The 24,162-nt window shown below is 40.2% G+C and overlaps 1 protein-coding gene across 1 annotated transcript in view; it reads left to right on the top strand.

Moving 5' to 3' along the window:
- Positions 1 to 686: 686 nt before the first annotated feature.
- Positions 687 to 24,162, top strand: part of LOC116333697 (CUB and sushi domain-containing protein 1) — a 422,781-nt gene continuing 399,305 nt past the window's right edge. The window contains 1 exon segment of the mRNA XM_039613940.1: positions 687 to 822. Within this exon segment, the coding sequence (XP_039469874.1) occupies positions 687 to 822 (136 nt within the window).

Below are 24,162 nucleotides of genomic sequence, written 5' to 3'. Positions count from 1 at the left end.
CCGCCACCCCTTTCCTGCCAGTCTATCCTCTCTCCTTCAAACCTTTCCCCTTCTTTTTCATTACTTTCCATCTTTCTTTACTTGCTTCCCCCTTTCCTCTCATCCCTCTCTTCACCTGCTTACCTCCTTTCTTCCGTTTCCAGTGGCTCGTTCTTTCGTCCTCTCTCCTTCCTCCCCTCCTCCTCCACAATCACCCACTTTTCCCGTCTCTCTTTTACTTCCCCAACTAACCCGTCTGTCGTACTCTTACTCTGCCTCTCTCTCCCATGCTCTCTCTCGCTCTCCCCCTCTCTCTCCCCCCTTTCTCAGTCGTCGCTCGCTCGCTGTGCTGTGCGGACCTACCGACCATCTCTCTCCTCTCTTTCCCTAAATCTCTTCATCTCTCTGTCTCTCTCCTCCGGTCCTCCGGTCTCTGCTATGACAGCTCACACCAGCGGCGTGTTGCCCGATCTCAGACCATCAACCCGTCACCGGTTGTCCTGTCCAAACGTTAACATGGACATGTGTGTGGGGGATATTCGTGATTGATCTTCGGGTATTTTTTTTAATATATAAAAACGAAAGAATAAGGAGGAGGGGGGGCGGCCGTCCTCTTTTACCCCCCTCCGCTTCCTTCAGCCAAGCAGAGCGGCAAGGTGGGGAGAGGGCTTTAAAATTAAGCCAGCTTGGATTTATTTAATAGCAAAATGACGGATTTAGGAACGCCAGAGATGCTGCTGATGTGGAGGAGGCTGAACGTGAAGAAAACGGGAAGGCTGAGACGCGACCTCCCGCTTCTCCTCCTGCTGGGGCTTCTCTTGGGGGATTTCTCCTCGTCCAAGGGTGAGTTTTGGAGGTTTTCAAATCGCCTGCGTGTTTGCGTGCGCAGACATGTATATGCGCGCGCGTGTGCCGGAGGATCACAGTGTTCGCAGGTTGGACTTTGCGTGTGCGCGCGCAGGCGAGAGTGAGGGACAGAAAGGTAATGCATGCAGTTTCGCTGCTGCAGACAGCGTTGGTGTGAGTGTGTGCAGGAGAGTTTCGCGTGTGTGTGCGTGCGTGCGTGCGCGCACGCTCTCAGCTCCGGGCATTGCGTGCATGCGTCCTTTTTGTGCGTGCGTGTTTGAGATACTAAGATGGACAGAGAGAGTGTAAAAGAGGGAGTGAGAGCTATATCCTATGTGCAAGCACGGGGAGTTAAGAGAGTGCGTGTGCGCGTGAGAGAAGAGAGCGTGCAGCGGCCAAGTTGGACACAATATTTCATCTGGGGAGTGTAGGCATGCTCGTTTTCAGGCCTCTGTGCTGTCCAGATATCCTCCTCTAAGTAAATGAAGTGATCCAGAATAACATTTTGCATTTGAAGCAGTTAAAAGTCCTGCTTGGAGTGAGACACAGCTCAGCAACTAACTCAGTTTACAGTCTACAAATAACCAGAGAGAGATTTTCATGTGGAGGGCATGAAGAGAGGAAATCCCATGCTCATAGTTGAACGTGATTTTGTGGAGTCAAACTCACACAGAGGAGCAGTTTTCTCAAAGGCCGTGGAGTCTGATGGTAGAACAGGGGATTGATGCTTCATGTCAGCAGCCCAGCGGGTCTCTTTTTATTTTGGGGGACGGGGGCTGTGACCGAGAGTTTCCTGGCGCTACAGATAGATGAAGACAGAAAAAAGTGTTAACATTCGTTTCTCTGTTACTCGGGTCATCAATAGCTTCTCTGTGTATGCTTCTCCTCCCTCTCTTCCTCAGTGCTGGTCCTCTCTGTATTTTGTTCCCAAACTCCCCTTCTCACGCATGGACCCATCAGATCTTCCCCCCTCTGATGTAGAGCTCCAGCTGTGCTAAAATTCTTGATAAATGTATGTGTGTGCAAGTAAGCTCGTTTTGTTCTTGTGTAAGCTGTGTTTTCCCTTAACTCTGATCTGCTCTGGATGTTTAATACTGTGCATTATATTGAGGGTGTGTGCATGTGTGTGTGTTTTGGTGGTTGTATGTTTATCCATCTGTATTCTGCCATAAACACAGGCCGTCAACCCACAAAAACAGGGATTTGAGTAAATGTAAGACAGCGTGCGATTTGTGTATGTTGATAAATATGATAGATGTGTTTTTAAGCTGTTTATGATTGAAGCAACTGCTTCTTATCACCTGTGATTTATCTTTCGTCCCGATCTGTGCGTGTCTGTGCGTTTGATGCCGTGTTTATCAGCCTTGAAGTCTCTACATCTCTGCATCTCTCTTTGATTATGCTACTCAATTTAAACAAAGCGTTACATGATAGACTCAATGAAGCCTTTTGGTTACTGAAGAGTTAATCACACAGAAATACAAAGAGAAAATTAAAGGGCATACAGACATCTGGAAAGACAGACGGAGGGGTGGCAATAATTTATTTCGTCAAACCTCAAACCCCAGATGGTTGCCACCCTTTTAAATGTGATGTCGCACTTTAAATTCCAACACAACTAATAATTGATTGTCTGGAAATGTCACGTAAAAATGTCATAAAAAGTCAGATATGACTGAAGCTAAAAGAAAAAAAAAAAAGCCCAGGTGAAGAACATGTTTCTTTATATAGTCCTCAAGCTTTTTATGATGCTTGTGATTGGTTTCATTATTATATTTTTAAAGTAATTTAGGAAAATGTTACCTAGAATCTCAGCCCCTGTCATCCAGTGATATTTGGTGTTCTACTCATAATCGCCCCATAATTTATTTTTGTATTCACGACTCCTATTTATTATGATTATTATCACAATTATTATTGTTGTAGTTGTTTTTGCTAGCAGGCTCAATTTTTTAACAAATATAGTCGAGATCAAAGCAACTTTTAACTGGCCGACATATTCTATAAATACATTATCATTATTAGGTTTAGTCTGTCAGTAAGATTAAATTTGAACATCAAAATTTGCGTTTGAAGAACATCAGTTAATGATTAAATAAAATAAATATTATTCTAACTGTGTATCAACATTGTGTTTATTGGAAGCCACGTTTTTTTTGTGTGTGAAATGTCCAGTTCAATTATTCACTGTCATTACATTACATTCACTCGCCAAGTTACGTTTCCTTCATCAGAAGCTCAAGCAGGAATAAAGATAAATAAAAAATAAACTCAGCCTTTTCATCAACAGGTTGTTACAGCCAAGAAACGTCCAAATGTCCAACTGTGATGATAATTCCCATAAAACCCAGCTACTGCTTATATAATTGATATATTGTTAACTACACTCTACAGGGGACTGTACAAAAGACATTTTTGGCACACTCTCACAAACATACACGAACACACACACACTACTGAGAATAACATGTCTGAGAACTTCATTTTAGACTCCCACTGGGACTATGAAGCACTTGTTTAATCACTCGCGCACACACTTATACTCTTAAAGGAGCACACACACACACGGACACACACGCCAACACACACACACGCAGACTCCAACACATAGGACATTCCAGTGACTTATTTCTGCTCCCCTTTCAAAGTGAGAACTGATTAAATGTCTCTGTTTTTTGAAGCTTTTTAATGTTTATCAGGACATTTAGCCCCAAATGCACGTACTGACACATCCACACTCAGACACACAAATGAAAGTATATGCGCACGGTGACAATTAGCTGACATTGAATCAATGCCAAACAACAAGATATTGGAACTAGCTGTCTGTCCCCCTGCTTGGCATACTAATATCTCACACGGGAAATGCACAAATGGTGATACACACACACACACACACACACACATAGACACACATATACTGTGAGAAGGTAGCTAATTAAAATAGAGCTATCTGCACAATCCACATTCACTTTAGGAACAGCAAACCGAGGGAATTAGATGTATAGAAAAAGTGTGAAACCTCTTGCAGTGAAATGTGTGAAAATCCAGAAAGCATAAGAAAATGTGAAAGAAGAAGTGGGTGTATATGTCAGACGCCATTTAATATTATGTTAACAGTATTTTAGAAGACTTGAGCATGGAGTTCTTTATTTTTTAACCTTGGGGACACGGACGTGCTTGTGGTAAATGTTTCTCAAGCAAAGTCCACTTACTTAGCTGTTCCTAAATCTTTCATTCATGGCCTACATCATCTTCAGTGAATAAATTTTGCTCAGGTGTCAGCCCTGGCTAATGATTTCTCTCCATATGCAACCACCTGTTATCTCATTACTGAGGCATAAGGGTATGACATAAAAATGTGGGGAATAGTTAAATAAGTGAAACTAATGTTTGTAATGTTTATCACATGCATTTATGACGCATGTAAATGGAAGGAACGTGTTAACATATGAAATGTCGGTATAATGGATTACGACTGCGTAGGAGAAATTGAGAAGTTACATTTTTCAACTGTTTATATAAAGCTATCTTAAAGTGTTTAAATATAAGCATTTGTCTTCTGCCTATGATTGATAAATACAGTGACTTAAAATAAATTGTTACTTATTTTGGAAAGTAGGTTTCCCTTCTAGGACGAATGCAAAATCAAAGGTTATATATTGGAAACCAGTAGTTGAAATGTTCTGATTAGTACTGACGCTGTCACTCACCAGATGCTCTGCATTTGTCCAGACTGTCGTTGCTACATCTCAGTGACTGTGCATATGCAAAAGCATGTGCATGTGCAAGTTTGTGTCTCTGTGCTTGATCTGTTCATTATGAAAAAACTAAGCACCACCCTACCAAATTTTGGCTTTTTGATATACTTGGATAAGAAATGATTTGAAACAGTCTGAATAAAAGTAATAAAACAACCCATCAAGAAAAAAAATTGCTTTTTCAATTATTTGTTTAGCAAAAATATGAATCGATGTAATTTAGTCTGTGTGGAAAAGTAGGTACGCTCATGGCTTCAGAAGCTATTGTCCTCTGTAATAGAAATAATTTGTCCACCAGATCCTGACATTGGCTCTCTGGATTTGTGTCCACTCTTAAGCTGAAAGATATTTGGGGGTTTTCTTGTATGTACTGTAATCTGACAAATATTTCCATTACAGTTTCCCATCACTTCTCCTGAAAAGCTTTGCTTTGTTACTGTGGCTAAACAAACACCTTTGGTTCATCTGTCCAGAACACATTATTTCAAGGTCCAGTGGCTTAATTTATAAAATCCTGTGTGGCAGCCACATCAAATATATACATGCACACAAAAACTGAAAGTGGTCTGCGTCATACATTAATCAGATTTATAAAACCACGTGTACATGCACCTGTAGGCCTTTTTATCACAGTTCACAACCATAAATGTTCAGTGCATTTCAGTAATGTAGATGGATGCTATTCTTCCCTTTATTTACTGCATCCATTATCCGTTAATATGCACGACTTGTTGCTGTACTTATATATTTACATCTATCAAACTGGTCACTTAACAACTTGCCAAAACGACCGTGCAGTTTCCCCACTCTGAGATATTTATTGAAAATTAAACTGTTACAGTGACAGTGGTTCACATTATTGCCACGAGAATGAGCATATAGAACATAATGATTTTGTGAGAATAATTGGGTCATAAATTCAGCAGATTTTCACAAAACATGTGACCATATAGTGAAGATGTGTCCATCATGGCTGCATGTCCACCTGCCCAACCGTTTGTGGCAGAGAGCTGCCCCTCCCTGAGATCTCTTCCTGTCAAAAGGGAGTTTTTCCTCCCCACTATCACCAAGTGCTTGCTGAGAGGGGTTCATTTGATTATTGAGGTTTTCCCTGTGTTCTTGTATGGGCTTTATTTTCAATATAAAGCAATTTGAGATCTGCTGTGATCTGGTGCCCTATGAATAAGATTGTATACTATATAAAATCTGTGCCTTTTATACTATTTTTATACTTTTATACTATTTTTTGATTTTTTTCCCCCTTCTCTCGGTACTTGGTGAACTCCTTCCTACTCCTTTTCCTGTTCTGGTCCACTTTTCAGCTGATCAGCATTCAAACTGTACACAGCGTCATCCCTGCCAGGTTACGCACTGTTGGCTTTTTGAAGGACTAACCACCACACCACCGTGCTGCCCACAAATAATAACTCTGCTGGTTTTAATGCTAGTAATAAAGTGAATCCAAGTAAGATATGCTTGGATTCACTTTATCACTTGGATTAAGTGATCTGCAGTAAAATTAAATGTATGAGTTGACAGATCATTATAGGTAAAGTGATTCAATATTTTTTACAGTCACTCTTCAATTTATGACCTCACTATATGCATTATCAAATTTCCCTTTCTCCTAAATGTTTGTGATAATGAGTCACACAAGTGAGCACATTGTTCTTTTAAGTTTATCTTTATGGATGGGATGGTGCATATACCTCTATCAGGCCCCATTCTGTGCACGTGAAACTTTATTATAAGTGGGAGCACTAGTCTTTGCCTGTGCCAGGAATCTATAGCTTTGCTTTAATGATGGGTGTGGGCAGCATGTGCTTTTTCCTGACACACCCACCTTTCAGGTAAATTTGTGCATCCCCTTCTGAGAGACTTCAAATTTTATTTTCCACTCACTGGGGTTTCCTGTGATTTCGTGCACAATGAAAGGATTTATTTTTGATTTCTTTCCTTGGATGTTGAACAGTCTTCTTTGAAGGCCTTAAACTAGCACATCAAGAGAACACCAGACCCTGGATGTCAGAGGTTTGAATAGGTCAGGTTCCACCTGCTGCCACCTAAGACATTTTTAAAGCTCCACCCACATGTGAAGCAATTTGTTTGTTGCTCATTGCTTTGTAGTTGCAGTTGGTCCTACTGAAGATTCCAGTCATTGAATTATGAAAATAAATGAAATTTGTAATAACATAAAAATAAAATGGCAGTTTTACGTGCTGTTTGCACTTATTGAATTTATTCATAGACACTATCCAAAAAATGATCAGAGCTTTGTTTGTGTAAAAATGTAACAATTTCCATGAGATGCACTGTTTTCTCCCATGACAGTGGAGTTCGTATTGTACATTTGCATGCATATCTTTATAACTTACTGCTTCATTTGCAAGAGGAGTACTGGAACAATTATTGCATCCCACTATACTTGGGAAATAAATAATAAAAAAGTACACACACACACACACACACACACACACACACACACACACACACACACACACACACGTTCAGGTGAAGAAAGGGAGGAACTCTGGTCAGTGTTCTCTGGTGTTTGTTTTGTAATTGATTCCCCTCAGTCACACCAACACACATGTCAAATAATCTGAGTTTGAGACACTGCAGAAGAGACCCTTTACGTGTCGGTGAACCTGCAACAGACAGAGTGAGACAAGTCACCGAGTGCTGATGATTTTCAGGTACTTAAGAGTCCTTCTAGATGTCCGGAGAGACCAGAGAACGCACGCACACACACACATGCGCGCACACATACACACATGCTTCAATACAGTTAACTACTGAGTACACACTTCAGTGGAGAGGAAAGAGGTGATGTGTGTGTGAGAGAGAGTGAGGCATACATAGAGATGTAACAAATACTGAAATCTGAAATTTAAATATATGCATATTTATGTGCGTGTAGAACATATAAAGGGAAAAACAATAGAAGGCGCTACTGGGTCACAGCAGTTAATTATTGGATAACATACACAATAGATGTTAAATATATATGGGCCATTATGCTTGTTATGTTGGAAAGAAAAAGTCTTTCCTTTTTAGCCATCCATCCTGGTTCAAGCAAAACGAGCAAGTAATCTGTCTTTATAGTGTTCAAATGACAGAACTTTTAACAGAGCCATGGCCTACATACAGTACACTAATACAGGGGCAAGAGGGCAGTGAGAGAAAGACTAAGAGTGGAAATGAGAATGCATATGAAGACAGAGAGAGAGAGAGAGAAGTTAAGGAAGAAGCAGTAAGCAGAACAAGTGTGTGAGAGATTGGAACAGAGAGGAACAGGAGGCGCTGCTATGCTATGCAGGGGGAGACAAAGTGAAAGAGAAAATGAAAATGTATTCCCTAGCATACGCAATTAATCAGGAATGACTTTTCCATCTTGTGCTGCTCGCCTAGTAATGTCTAGCATTAAGTAATGACATCATAACCATGTCTTCTGTGAATTTATACCTTGGATGCAAAGGGAAATCCGCCAAACTGACCTAAAGGCACGGTCACACAGGGCTCTGAAATCTGTTGATATTAATGACCTTACTCAAATATTTCATGCTAGCAGTAAATACTGCATCACACACAGCAGAATCTCACATCTATCTGTCATTTAAAATCTGAGAGGACAGCGTGAAAAAAGGGAAATAAAAGCCCATGTGTATATCATATGAAATGGCTTGACAGACCTCAAAATTATGAGTACTATAAAAGTGGCGTTGCATTGCTCGCCCAGTTGTGTTTTACCACCCATTTGTATGCAAGGATAAATGTCATGTCTAGTGTAGTTTTTAAGCTCTTCTTCAGAACCACCATGTTAATGTTAATGCTGAGTAACAGAGACCACTTAATTCATCTTTTTAATAGTGTTTTGCCTGAATAAATGAAATAAATCTAAATAAAGTTCTGCTGCATGCCATTAAAACCCCAGATACATCATATAGCTATCAGCTGCGACAAACTATGACACCCTCAATTTGCATCATGTCTTAAACTTTGCATTTGGCTGCTGCGGAGTTTTTAATGCAGCCACGTTTGGCACAGCAGTTTGTTGCTGTTTTCCTGCACCTTGTGGTGCAGACGCCTCGCTGTGGTGGGAGCTGAGGGTTATTTCATAACACAGGATTACTCAGCCAGCCAGCTCTAAAAATAAGCATGAAATGAACCTCTCAAATGGAGTTCATAATGAAAGATCTGTCGGCGTGACTACAAGACACCCATGAAAACTAATATCCAAATTTAATTTGGCAGATTATTCAGTACATCAACAGCTATGGTACATTTTTTAACCAATTCCAGTAAAGTTCATAATTTCCCCAGCTTCCCGTTCATTTGTCCCATTAGTGGCCGTGCAATGCATGCTGGTAGCGGCGGCTCAAATAGCAGTCCACCACATTGGCTGCTTCATGCTTCACGCTTCTTCTAGAAATGAACAAACTTCTCTTTCACAAATGCAAGGGCAACTTAGGAAATGTTTTACTTGAGTGACGCATTCCCACAAAAGACTTGCTCTAAGTGTTAAAGTGCGTGTTACCAAATGAGGTTGAGAAGTTCTTTTTTTGTGCCTTCTGCAGCCCTGATCCTCCAGCACAGCATCAGCACTCCTTGAACTGGGATGCTGAGGGTTTTTTCATCTAGTTCCTTAGCTGGTCTGTGTAAACTATTCCTTACTGCACGATTCCCCATAGCTATGAAACTTAAATAACCCAGATAAAAATAATATGGTAATTACTAAACCAGGTAGGGAGAATCACTTTTTGATGACAGTGCAGGGTGAGCTGGTAAGAACTGGTCTGAATTCAGTGATTTACTCAAAGGCACGAGTTTGAATAACTATCCCATATTGAATGAGTGTCAGTCGTGTTTACCCTGCAGCTTCGCATCTGCTGGTCTGGTGAAGCCACTCGATGAATTTAAAGGCTAATGGGTCCGTCAGTGCGGCACGTTTGCTGTTTTATTATTTCCGCTTTGCCTCTCTGTTAGCATGACATTTTCTATAAGCTGTAGGCTAATAGCTGGCTAGCAGGCTAACATTAAGCAGGCTAATGTGTCTGTTAATGTTACATTAGTGTTATTTCAGTTTTTTCTCTCAGTTAGTTCCATGGTTTAAGGGCAAAGTGTGTGTATGTGTGTGTTTGTTTGACACTGGAAGAGCGTACCTACACTCCGTGTGTGTGTGTGTGCGTGTGTGTGTGGGGTGGCTGTGCGTGTGTCGGGTATTTATGAGTGTGTGTGGATGTGCATTCTACATATGGAGCCAATGAGTTACATTTCCATTTCAAAGCGACGAGTCAGCAGCAGCAGAAGCCACTTTCATCCATTAATGTGATTTTAGGGAGAGAGCGAGACAGTGAGAGACACACACACACACACACACACACACACACACACACACACACACACACGGGAACGACATAGAGCCACAGTGATAATTACTCTCCAGGTTGGCAAAGGGTTCAGATTGTTTATTAGTGTCTCTGTCTCTGTGTTCCTCTCTTCCTGACAACCACCTCCCATCTCCCTGTCTTTCCTTGTTTTTCCTCAAATTATGTGTACCCCACTCATCTGCTGAACAGTCCAGTGTTTTAATGCCGCTGTCATTGACATTAACAGGGTCGCTGAGTGTTGCAGTATCATTCTCTGTGAAAATTTAAAAAGTCTGCAGAGGATGAAATGTTTTGAAGAATAAAGCGTCCGTGTGCGAAAGTGTTTGTCTTTGCCTTGAAGAGAAAAATGCTTAGAGTTAGGGTTAGAGCCGCGTGTGTTAGGGGGATCAGTGAGGGGATTACTTTGTGCTTGAGTGCCCTTTTGTGTGTAAATGTCCGTGCGTAAGCTAAAAGAATGCATGTGCCACCGTGTTTAGACATCATTTGGTGTATACAGCTTTTCTGAGTGCAACCATGCGAGAGCAGTACAAGCTGTGTGTCATATTAGTTTAGTATTGTGAGTTGAAAGTGAATGTGTTAGTTTTGAATTTGATTATGTATGTACGTTAGCTTGCACGAGTGTTTATATTTGCTTTTATGAGTGCGCCCATGTGAAGGAATTTGTGTTTATGTACTTCCATAACGTCTGGAAGTTCGCGTGTGCAGATGAGCGGAGGAATAGTACAGCGTGCAAATGTAAACTATGGAGCTGTAGATAAGAAGGTGTTTTGAATAATTCTGTGTGTGCTTGCATCGATAACCTGCGTCTTTGTGTGTGAACTTGTGTTTAGACATTTTCCACTCAGCGTGTGTGTGTGTGCGTGCATGCATTTGAGAATAAATGCATTAGCCACAGGCTATCGTTGCTCCAGTAGCATCGTTCTTATTCTATCCATTTTTAATGATTGGTAATGGTCGCTAGCAGTGTTGAACCTACATCATGAGGACGCAGCAAAAAAATGGTCCCGTGGTACACAAAGAGAACAAGACGGAGGAGGTAGACGAAGGGAGGTTGGAAACTAGTTCTGAAAGGAGAGGAGAGAAGCTTGGAGGGGGTGTTAATAGATGTTAGCTTCTGGAAACGAACATCATAGGGGGTACTGCTGAAAAGGTCCCACGATACAGTGGGACGCTGCAGTACAGCCCTGCAGGAGGGGCGGTGGGTGAGGAAGAGTGAGGGAGGAGGTGAGAAACAGGCCAGAAGGCTTACTGACTGACTGACTGTTTGATTTACTGACTAAATGATGGACTGCTTGTTAAACTGACTGACTGACTTGCTGGTTGATTGGTTGTGTTACAGGCTGGCTATGTGACTGACTGGGGCAATTGCTGATTTGTTGAAGATTTTTTACAAGGTATCTTTGTAACAGCAGAGCAGGAGAGAAGAGAAAGCCGGTGGAGAGAGAGAGCAAAGGCAAGGCCTCTTAACTGTGCTTAAATACCAGAAAACAAGGGTTGAAATAAGTTTCCAGAGTCCAAAGGCCAAACCAAGTTCTTAGCACATAATGGCTGTTTAATTGTTGCTTGTTAAATTTAGATTTTATTTGTTTTAATTAACCACCACAAAGTGCTTTATTACCAATGCTTCCTTGCGCCATCCTTGAAGGAAATTGCAGGATTGCAGCCACCAAAATGTCGTTGAATCAAATAAAACAAAATTGAATCAAATTAAACTGGTAGCACTGTGGAAACATTGGAAACAATTTCTCAGTTCAGGTTAAGAAAAAGATTAAAAAGGCTTACGACTGATGTTCTGAGGTTTTCATGCTATGCTGACATCCGAAAGTGTAAACTGAGTATTATTGCCCTGTCAGCTGGAGAGGAAAGGCAGAGAGAGGAATGGGGAAGTGCAGAAAAATGGAAAAGAGTGGGAAATTGTGAGTGAGGGAGGAAAGCAGGGAGGGGGTTAAGGAGAAAATGGTTGAATGAGGAGAGGGGAAATAGGAGGAGGAGGGAAGGCCTTAAGCAGTGTGATAAGGAAATAATAAAGGGAAGGTTGTAAAATGCTCCAAGACTCCAGCTGTAGCAATATCAGCTACACACATACAGACACATGCACACGCACCGTGTGCTCCTGTATTTGTGGGGACCCCGGGCCCTCAACTTAACCATTAGCTTATCCTTAACCATTACAACTGAATTCCTGAATGTACAGTTCAGGATAAATATAGACGAATACTGTAAATGTTGATGCCTTTAAGGGAAAAGCAGGCTACTGCATATAAGGATGTAATACCATACTTTCTGTGAGCTGCGTCACACTTGAATGTTGAGTCATCAAGTAGGTGAAAGTATTGTAGCAGGACACATTGCTCATGGTATGAACAGTTTCAAGACTCACGGGACCAATAATGTGTGAGTTCATATCCTAAATTTAGTTTTGTAATAAAGTGCTGTGGTGCCTGTTTCACTCGTGTGTTACTTATTCTTTTAGTTGTTCCTTTAATTATTTGACTTTCTTAAATTGTGTTTTTTATTTATATCTTTTGTATTTTTATCATATAGTTACAAACTTTGTACAAACTTTGTGTCAGCTGTGGTTGTTTTAAGGTGCTTTATAAATAAAGATGGGTGGATGGATGGTGTTGTGATTAGATCTGATTGTTTTGGATGTGTGACGTGGTTTCCCGTCTTTACACAGCTGAGGAAGAGTATGTAGTTTAAATTAGCAATGGAACACCCGAGCTAAGTAACCAGTGTTATGCTTAAGCGTGGTTGTCCAAATGTTTATTAAGTAAGATTAATTAAGGGTTTTCTATCAGACAAAAGGAATACTTTAATGAAATGAACACACTGATTCAGATGGATGATTGCCATAAGGACTTGCTATCATTGGAAGAGGGTGCTGCAGCTCTACAAGGAAAAGAGGAGCTGGATAGTTACTGGATCATGGAATTTTAGTGCTTTGTTACATCTCACATTAAGAAGATTATTTGGAAAGTGTTTGGGTCATAACTGAATTTCTTTTTAAAATTGGTTCATGAAATTAAAATAAATTCAGTCGTAGACATTTCAAGTTTACTTTTTACATGAATGGTTTTTAAGCTCCACAGTTCCTGCATGCTTTAACAAGCCATTAATAACATTAAGCAACATGAGTTCAGTAATGACACAGGAGCTACTGTACTGTGGACTGCAAATAATAATAATGCTAATAATAATAATAATAACAACAATAATAATAATACATTTTATTTAAAAGCGCCTTTCAAAACACCCAAGAACAGTGTACAGAGCAAATAAGACGAGCATAAAAGCAGGAAATAAACACAATAATAAAAGAAAGTTTAAGAGCATGGAGAAGTTATCTAGAGTATCTTGAAGAGGTGGGTTTTGAGGGTGGACTTAAAGAGGGGGAATGAAGTGATGTTTCTGAGGTCAGGGGGTAGGGAATTCCAAAGTCGAAGGGCAGAGCGACTAAAAGCCCTGCCCCCCATGGTAATAAGATGAAAGGAAGGAACAGAAAGAAGGAGAGAAGAGGAGGATCTGAGGCACCAGGATGGGATGGAGATCTGTAGCTGCTTCCTTTAGGACTCACAATAGCAGATAGTATGCCTCCATCTAACTCAGTATGGAAATCCCATTCTTGATGATCTGGATGTTTGACTTGGTGAAAAGTTTTTACCAGATGCCCTTCCTGGTGTAACACTCTCCATGTATCTGGGCTTGGGACCAGCACTGGGAGTGTACTGGCTTGTGGCCCAGTGGCTGGGTTAAATGAAGCTCATCTGCCGTGACACTGTTTCACATCGCCGTGACCCGGATTCGGACCAGGGTTAGCTGTGGCCACACTGCAGAATACTAAGCACTTTACAATTACAGTGAGCTATGATGAGCTGACTCTGAATGTTTGTGTCATGATATATATCTAATGATGTGTTATTAGATGTAAGTTCTTTTAGATATCGTCAAATCCTTGGTAATGATTACAGCGAGGAGACTAAAATGAAGTACAGTGGCTTGTTATGATATTAAATTGTAAGGCTCAACTTCTATACAGCCCAGTATTGTAATAGTTTTAGAGTAATTACTGTAGAACAGTTTCATGCCAGACCGTCTTCATCCCCGGGGTGTCAATTAGGGCCGTTTCGTCAAAACTGCTGGTGCTCATTTACACACAACTGGGTTATGGCATAAGAGTTCTTGGCTCCAACTTTCTTCACTTGTCAACATGGAGTGTTACTCCTGTGAAGGGGCTTGTTTTAACCCAAATCATGTTTTTTTTCCTAAACATAACCAACAAAGTAGCTTTTACATCCTAAACCTGCCTAAAATGAAATTTAAAGTATGTAGGGAAAAAAACACCCACAAGGTCCCAATGGGACATGAACCACAGTCCTGACTGATAACCCTGCAAACTGTGCTTCCACCACCTCTCCAGCCTCCTGTTGTAGGTCTCTAAAAAGGAGCCATTATCTTTCAGTTGCTGATATAGCTGCAGCACCAAAGGACACAGGTGGCGTCTGAGAAACTGGGATGAGAATGCATGGTTCATGTGATGTAGCTACTATTAATGTGTTGTAACATACAAGAGAAATATTACGGGCACTTCTATCACGGTCCCTGGCCTTAGGGTTTAGCGAGTTCCTGGTTCCTCTTTCTTTTGAGTATGATTCATGTTTGATTTTTGCTCCTTTTTATTCTTTTTGAAATGTAGGGTTGTTTAAACTCTTTCTGGTGTTTTGTTTATTATCCCTCCCCTGTGTTCTCTGCATGTCTTTAGTCTGTTCTTTGAGTTTTGCATTTAGTTTTTTGCTCCTTGGGTTCTTTATGTGCTCAGTTGTTCACTTTTATAGTTGTAGCCTTGAAGCTTTTAGTGCTTTTAGTTTTTGAGTCTGCGTCTTGTTTAGTTTCCCATAATATTTTGATGCCTAGTTTCTCTGCATTTATCTTTAGGTTTATATGTGTTTAGTTCCCCTCCTGTTTTAACTTCCCTTGTTACCTTTTGTGTATATATTGCCTCAGCCTTCCTTTGTGCTTTGTTGTATTGTCCACTTAACTGTGAATCCCCCCATGGTTCCTGAGCTTGTGTTTCAAGTGATTTCTGGATATTTGGATTTCCTGGCTTTTCTTTTCGTGTATTCTTAGACTTGGACTTTGTAATCCTTCAGACTTACAGTATCAGCATTAAATACTCACTTTCTGTTTGGCTTATATTTCCTGTCTCTTACTTAATTTGCTGATTATAACAGTCTTTACTTAACTCTTTACCTCTTAAAATGCTACTAGGAGTAATATTTGAAGCTATTTTCTGTTATATTTCAGGCCTGCTTATCAAACAAAATAAAGAAGGTAGTAAGGGTGGTCTCCAGGTCTTGGAAAATCCTGTTCTAATGGTAGTCAAACCACATCTTTATTGATATATACTGTGGTTTTAAAACATGTCATTAAGAGTACAGGGGAGGTCATCAAATGCTGTCTTTATAGGAGAAAGAGTTAAACACCCCTTTAAGGTGAAGTTTTGTGTTTTGCTTGGTATAAAAGTTGTGAAACATTGCGTGTGTAGTACACACACAGAGATCTGTATGAAAATTGATGTTGCAGTGTCCTTTACAGGCCATTAAATCTGAACAATGGCATTTGCTTACTTCATGTCTGACAAACCATAGCTGAATTACCGGGCTTTTCTGCCTGTCATCCTGCCTGTTTGTTTGCCTTTAAATCAAGCAAACAAACCATCCTACATTTTAAGGAGTCCAGAGCCAGAAATCTTTTCCCAATGTTGGAATCCATAGAGAAAGCAAAGCCGAGGAGAAAGAGGATGAAAAATAATGCAGGGTGATGGATAATGAGCAAATCCCAGTTGCCTTGTTTTTATTGATGTATAAGTCTAACTTGTTTTTTTTTGTGGTGTTTTTGAAGTCAAATTTGTTCTAATTCTGCCAAAACTTACCAGCAAAGACATTATCAAGCCCCTTTAGCATGTTAGACAATAAGCTGCCTCTATAACGAGTTTCAAGTACTGCTTCCTGAATGTCAAGAAGCAAGCAATTCTCTCGACTCTCTTTCTCTCACCCCATTTTCTTCCCTTTGCTTTCCACTCATCCCTTATCTCATCTCTTGTTTCATCCCTCTGCCCTTTTTCCCCTCCTCATGTCTTTCCCCCTTCTTTCATCCGTGACTCTGATTCTTATCTCTACATTTCATCCTTTGCTTTGTGTATCGTTTGTCTGCTTTTTCTTCTCCCTGTCACTCAGTCTTCTGGATTTTCTTCTTCCTTTTGTCTCCACTCTCTCCTCACTTTCATTGCTCTCCTCCTCCTCCTTCTCCAGCTATTCCCTCAATGTCTGCCCTCCCTTTCTTCTTCCATCTCTCTCTCTCCTCCTCTCTGTCCCTCTCGGCCCTCACTTTCTCCCCAACTTCTTCTACCTCGTTCCTTCTCGCTCTGCTTTCCATTTCCTTGTGATGTCTCTTACCCCTGCTCTCTCTCTGCCCTTTTGAGTTCTTTGATTAGGTTGTTGGCATTTTCATTGAGATGTCTATATGACCACTGAAATAACTCACAGTCTCATCTGCTCTCTATCTATTTCTCCGCCTGCTGTCTCTTCATTTTCTTTAACATCTGCTCATTTCCTCCCTCTCTCGTCACTGATTTTTGTTTTCTCACTCCTTTTTATCCTCTTCCTGTGCTACTTTCTGCCTCTCCCAGTTTCTACTTTCGCTCTCTCTCTCTTTGCCTCAGTACCTCTTTCTTATATTTGCCTGCTCTTTCATTTTCTGCGCTTTTTTGCTGTCATTTCCCCCTCTCAATTTCCTCTGCTGCTTCCGTAGATCGTTTGTCTAAATGTCAGATGGCCACATCACCCACTGTTGGTATTATAAACAGCTTTCTGGTCAGTAACACAGAAACGGAGACAAGGGGAGCAAAAGAGTGAGGTGGGGTGAGTGTGCGGCGCTGGTGGTGGGATTACGCTGACGCTGCAGTTTTCTTATGTTTCTGGCCGTAAAGAAAAAGAAAAAGAAGTTTGAAAATAGAGTGAACAGGTTTAAAAATTAGGTGGGGTGCTGGGTGGGCGTAAGAGGAGGCAGAGTGAGAGCTTATAGAGAAGAAAAATTAGATAAGAGGAGTGAAAGGAGAGGACTGGGGAGAGGCGAGAAGAAAAAGAGCAGGAGGAGAAGGAGCAAAATACAGAGAAAACGAGAGGGAGAGCCTGCGTGTCTACATGCCTCTAATCTGTTGATGGTTGAGGAGAAGCAGACAATAAGCCATTATCTCTCCAAGACTTAGCTACAGCCGTATGGCACTGCATACCGCCAGTGCCAAAGCAGCTTACAGCACAGTTACTTTCCCACATAAAGTAACAGGATAGCATATCAAGACAGCGTATAAATAAGGAACATGATAATATATCAATACCCACAGCTCAACAATGATAATGATAGAGTAAATCCAACACGTAAGAGACTGAGCTAACGCTCAAGAGTCTAATGAGGAAAGAAGCGCATGTCCCATGATGATAAATGTGCATTTGGTGAAGAAAAACGAATAATTAATGTCAGCATTAGATTCACTGAGCAAGTCAAGAAGAATGATCAAATTAAAACTACACATTGTTGACAACTACCACATCTAAACATGTAGAAAGATTAACTCCAATTAAATTGTTGCTATAAAGAGATTGGTCCCCTGGCAACAACTGGTTGCTAGGGAAAATGTGTATTCCCTGACCGGTTGACAAGCGGTTGCTGGCAGTCACTATGTGAAATTGGCTGTTAGGGGTATATGGCGCTTCACCAAAAACCTTCGTGCTTTAGTTGCTACAGTGTGCTGACGTCACCTGTAGTTTGCATAGAAAATGTTGGGTAACACGGATAGAGACAGTACACTTTCAAAGTAAATATTTGTCATTACTACTGCAAATGACATATTTCAAAAGGTACAACTTTCACTTCCAAAGGTGAGCAGTCTTCACTTCTAGTTTGGATCAGAGTTTTTGTAGTTTCACTACTGTTTCGAGAGTACTTGGGGACAGTTTGCAGAAAAATTGGCGTCCCTCCATAGCAGTTACCAGATGCAGCATCATTATTGTAACATTTTTCACTTGGTGACAGCCAGCAACCTCCAGCAACTACTTGCAAAAAAAAAATAAAACTCAGACATAATTTATTATTCAATATTTATATCCCGGCATTCCAATCAGCTGGACATATCATTTTAATGAACTGGAAACAACACAAAGCAGACTGTTTCTTTATGACACCCGGCACACAGATGAACAGACAGAAGTGATGGGCTTGAAGTACCCTCCATTTGGTTTTTGTTTTCAGTGTTGCACATCAGACTTTAATGTGCTTAATGTTGTGCATCAAGAGCCATAAACCTTAGTTTCCCCTGTATTACCATTAATATTTAATTGTGAACTTGATGCACCTCCATATGCAGTTAAACCTGAGTGATTAAAAAGTTAATGTACTTCCTACGGTTATAATGTTTGTGTTTGGTGCTGTGTGGAGACACATGATCTCTGCAGTGGCCTTTTTAGGTATTTTATTTGTGGTATCCCCGGAGGTTTTGGGGGGCATTAGTTAAAGTCGTTGCAACATTTAGTCCTAATGATATGGGCTGTGTAACACTGAATATTGCATGTAAGATAACTTACCTTTGTATCCATACTGCTTGTTGTGCAGATGAGTGAGAAACACTGACGAAATGGTGTGTTGTACAAATGCAATTGCCAAAATTACTGTAAGCTGCTCTTTAAAAAGCAAAGCCATCCTTCCCAGTTTGTTGCTCTGCCATTTTCCTCAGTAAGTGGGAGTGCAGAGAGAGGTGAGGATACAGTACCAAATGAAACATTTAAAGCTTCACAAAGGTGACATTAAATTGCACAGGTGTTCTTTGATATTGTGTCCATCCTCTTTAAGAATGCATGCATTTCATGGTGATCAAAAAGGATAAATGTCTCATAAATATACATGAAAAATCCACATTTACTGTCTTATAATCTCTTTCAGCCTGTCTTCCTGGCTCTAGAAACAGGAGGAAGGCCAGATTTGACACCAGTGCTGTTAAAAAGCTGACGTCACTGCACTGACTAAGACAGAGAACAGAGAGAGGTGTCACATAGCCAACCTGCTCCTCTCCTCTCCTCTCCTCTCCTCTCCTCTCCTCTATCCCCTCCCTGTCTTTTCTTCCATCCTTTCCCTCTCTTTTCTTCTCTCCCTCCTTCCTCCTTTCCTAATTGCACCAGGCACTTTGTGGCATCCAGTAGCCTGCTGGTGTGGAGTTGTTTAGGGGACATGAAGAGCTTTCTAAATGATGGCTAAATTTAACTAAATGACTTCCTCCACTCAGATCTAATATAATGTCCTCCCTTGCTCCTCTCCTCTCTCACTGCCTCATCCTTTTTAGCCGTTGTCCTTTTCTCCTCCTCCCTCTCACTCTCTCTGTCCTAAAGTGTGATTCTATTTCTCAATTTCCCTCCCAGCTACCGGCTGCCTCTCCTATTTACCTTTTTACATCTCATTCTTTCTCCTGATCCCATCAGTCCTTTCTGCCTTCACTTCCGTTCCACTAATCGTTTTGTTTCGTCTATGTTCTCCTAGCTTAAAAGGGTTAGATTGCTCTCTGTGTGAAGTCTTAATAAGGGGGCTCTGGTTGAATTTTATTATTTCAGGTAAGACAGCTGCCAGTTGTCAGTCTGCATGTCTATCTGTCTGATCGATCCACTTTGTCCCCATTTCTGCAATAATGTGCCTTTGACTGGAAGCAGACTAATTAGATGATAGATCCTTTACCTGTGAATTATGGTCAGTAAATTGGAAAGGGATAATTGCTTGTAGATCAGCAGTCAATTGTGACTCAGACAGCCAACCAAAGAGCCTTTTTGTGGTACTCTATTCATCCACTAACCTCACTGCAATATCCTCTAATTACCTAATTTATTTGTATAAGGGATATTAATCATTAGATTACCAAGTATATTACGTAACCATATAATTATGTCATAATATAAAGTAATATAATATTATGTTGAGCCACTAAATCATATTTTCTAATGTAATGTAACCCAATTACCATATTTAAAGTTTTTTGATTTAGTTTTTGATAGTTTCATATATTATAATGGCTCAAGATAATATAATGATACTCTTCTTTCATAATATAATATAATAAATTACAATATAATATAATATAATATAATATAAAACAGTGTGTTGCCAATGTGAAATAGCAGATTATTTGTGTGAAGAGGTGATCCATTCTAATCAGACCCGTTTACATTGTAGCATATATTACCAATCCAGAAAGCGCTTTAATTATATTGAATCACCTCCACTCAACAGACACCCTGGAAAATCCAGGTGCATTTACCGTGCTTGTGAAAAAGTATCTCCGGTTCTGATGTTGAAAGTTTACAGATTTCACTGCCAGCTCTGCTCTGCTTTCGTATATCTGAAAAAAAAAAGGAGGCACGGAAGTAATAATTCTGTGAAATAAATGGAAATTGTGAAGCTCCCATATATCTTACAGGTTGATTCGTGCATCTGTTACATACAGTAAGCCACAATGCTTCACAAGGGAATCAATCTGCGCACCCCGGCCCAGCAAGCTATTTTCTGTTCTCACAGTCTGCTCTGTCAACATGACTGATATGTTAATCAGAGTATTATTTGTGGTTGGACACGGAAATCATTTATCAATACATCACATCTACAACGTCATTTAAAATGTGTGACATGTTTCCTTGTTTTAATAAAACACCGCATAACAACTTAGATTGCTTCCTACTGGATCCTATTAGTAATCTGTGTTTAAGACAACTGAGATTAGCCATTTGAATATTCTATATTTTTAACTGGCCGTACGCTACACTGTCGTGTAAAACAGTGTTAAAGTCATCCACAAAGCTGAGGATGTTTAGCCTTTGAAGCCATCATGTCACATGTATCAGGAAAACAGAAAGAAACATCACAAAATATATCACGAAGGCGCCAACTCACAATGTTTGCTCAAAACATCTTTTAACTAGCCTCCACCTTACATACTCATGCACCGTGTCGCCGTCTCCTCCTTAGAATATGAATGGATGTAAAACAAAGTATTACTTGAGACTATGTGGCCTTTTCCCAGCATGATTATTACACTGAATTTGGCATTTTATAGATGTGGTGATAAATTTTACCATAAAACAGAAGATGAATACAGTCATTAACACAGCTCTTATTCTTAAATGTCACATCTGAGGAGACCATAGCTGCATTTCCACTTCATATTTGCATGCTAATATACTTATATTGTCATACGCTACACTATAGAGGTTTCACAAATACACCCCACTTTTTTTCCAGGTTCCACATCTTCAGTAGTAATGGTTGAACATGACACAGGAAGCAGACATATGACGGCATCGCTAAAAACACAAGTTAAAGATATGGCTTAAATCATGGTAACTCAGTGACAAAGTTTTTTACTTTTTCTCTCAGTATGCTGTTCCCATTGGGTAGCAAATCACAAGAATAACGCTGGGCGTGTAAGCTTATTCCCAGGTGCTGCTTCTCAATGATTAGGCCGAGAAGGAGGTGTATTTACAGCAGAATTAACATTTTTTTAAAGAATAAAGCCACATAAAGGTTATAAAGCGCTACTAAATATAGTGACAAACTGGCAAAGTTGGCAAGGTCAACTACAGTGTGATCATCACTGCTGTCAGTGAAAGGGATGTCAGGCATCCAAGTTGAAATGGTATATATTTAATTCATACTTGCATTTCCAAGAGTCTGATCTTTTGCCTGTCTTTGTGTGTGTGTGTGTCTTTAGTTCAAGCGTACATAATTTTTAAGGCTACATGATTTGAAAATTGTCACATATGGGTCAAGATAAAAAACTAGCACTGCAAACATACCGTACCTGTGCATACCTCATAATGCATGCAAAGTAAGTCTGAGAGTCTGTCCATTGCAAGAGTAGCAGACCATGACAGTTTACTTTGTTCTTGTCATCTAACCCTCATTGCCTGCTCTTTCTTCCACTTTAGAAAGATATTACATAATGAAATAGTCAGACCTCTGGCCAGCTGCACAGCTACTCCAAATAAAACTGTCAGTGGCCATATGCAGTATTTTTGATTCCCACCACCATCCCTTTCTTTTTAATTTCTTTGGTGTAGTGATATTGCCGAGGATAACCTCCCTTACTTTCAAAATATTCTGGATGCTTTGTATATCACTAGAGCCGCACTCAGCTCGAGATATGATGCTTCTCAGAGCATAGATGTGAACTGTAAAGTCACTGCATACAAAACAGCAATGACATAATCACAAAATAACCACTGATGCATGAGTCAAAACAACTGTGCACCCACTGCTTTTTTTGGCACTTAAACCACCACTGATTTTATCTAATAAACATTTTTTGCTAGTTTGTCTTTCAACACATCACAGCTCCTTTGTAATCTGTAATCAACGTTTTCTCATTGATGACTATGAGATATGTGACAGGGACCCATTATACTCATTGCCCCATTTGAATGATTCATAGGCCAAATTATCTACGTAACACTCGGCCTTAGTGTGGCCCTTCAGTCCGATACCAGCTTTTTTAGCACCTCTGCTTTAATCAAACTTTCTTCTGATTGGCTGTTGCTCACAAACATAAAGTTTGAACAGCAAGTGGGAGGGGCTTACGTGTTTACAGCTAGAGCTGTGTGGCTGAGGTGACCAGCTAAGTTTAAAGCCTTACTAACATGTTGACCGCATATAGAAAAATGATATGCCCATTGGACTGTAGAGATGGATATTGATAGGATGTTATTGATACCAATTCATTATAGATTTTGCTTACTGGTTCCTGGTCATTGAAAAACATCAGCCTTCAGTGAATTTCAACCATTAAATGATGTCTGAGTGTGATCACGATGTAAAAAAAAGGTTTGACTCAGGTGTTCAAGAGCTCTGCCACCAAGAGTTTCCACCGAGTTGTTTTGGAAAACACACCTGCCATACAAAGATGGGGGTGTTGATGAAAAAAAAAGGAACTGAAAAGCGTGGAGGCATAAGATTCAGAAGGATTGGACAATTTAAAACTGGTCTTCAACTGGAACCGTTTTTGAATCCTTTGTAATTTACTGTGTCGTATGAGGTGCTGTCCAACCTGTTCCAAATGGCCACACCTTACAGGCAGGGCAGAAAGCATGGAGTTATAGTTTCCCCCTGGCTGAATCGCACTGCACGTATGATCGGTGCCTTTCCATTTCTGTCTCCTGTGCACATCGTTGTATTATCAACACAATGAATCATATCAGGATCCTTCTTAACAGGCTCTCCTCTAAGGAATTTATGGTGTTGTGCAAAATTGACAGAACTACTTGTGTGAAGAAATGAAAAAAAAGAGACTTTCACACCTCTGGACCCTTACCAAATGCTGTTTTACAGGGCTGAATGGGATTTCAAGAGTGGGAGGATTGTTGAATTCAGGCCTCCATTTTTTTTAGTCAAAAATGGGATATTGCTGTTAGAAAGGAAAGCATTGTTTTAAAATGCTTTAACAATTTTCTGCAACTCTAAACTGAACTGAAACTGAAGGAGTAGTCACAGTGGAGTTAAACTTTTTGTTCTGTTAAATGTTTTGTCAGATTTTGTGCAACATTTTTGAAGCAGATGCATTTCTCCCCCCAAAAACGAAGAGGCTGTAACTCTCCTAAAACCTTTCATACGCATGTCAAAATGAAGCTTTGGTATCAATGAATAATCATCTCATATGAAAAGTTATTTGGCACTCTGTAAACCACAGTGGTTAAAGTATTCATATACTTTTTTTCAGAATGACTGTGGGCTGTAAAAGTTTGATTTGTTTTCTACTTAAAATCTTTTCCTCTATGGTTTCTCTAACACTAAAAGCTTGCTGTAGCAGACTGTAATTTTTCATGGGGATGGATGGATGGAGCAGAGGAGAGCAGAAGGTTTTCCCTTTTATTCTGTGCAGCAAAAGAGCTCATATAATTGCATGTAATATGTGTGTGTGTGTTGGGAGGGGGGTCACACAACACAGTAAATTACAGTAAAAAACACTGAACATAATTAAGACATTTAGAATGCCACTGATAAAAAACCAACAATGAAAAAAACGTACACAGGACTACGATGTGTGATAGTGCATTAAACACTAAAATGGTGGGAATTACAAAACATCACTGGATATCCTGTCA

This window comes from Oreochromis aureus, linkage group 1, assembly GCF_013358895.1.
Source record: "Oreochromis aureus strain Israel breed Guangdong linkage group 1, ZZ_aureus, whole genome shotgun sequence".
Lineage (NCBI taxonomy): Eukaryota > Metazoa > Chordata > Actinopteri > Cichliformes > Cichlidae > Oreochromis > Oreochromis aureus.
The sequence above is the reverse complement of the archived record's forward strand: the minus strand, read 5'-3'. Positions and strand labels throughout refer to the sequence as shown.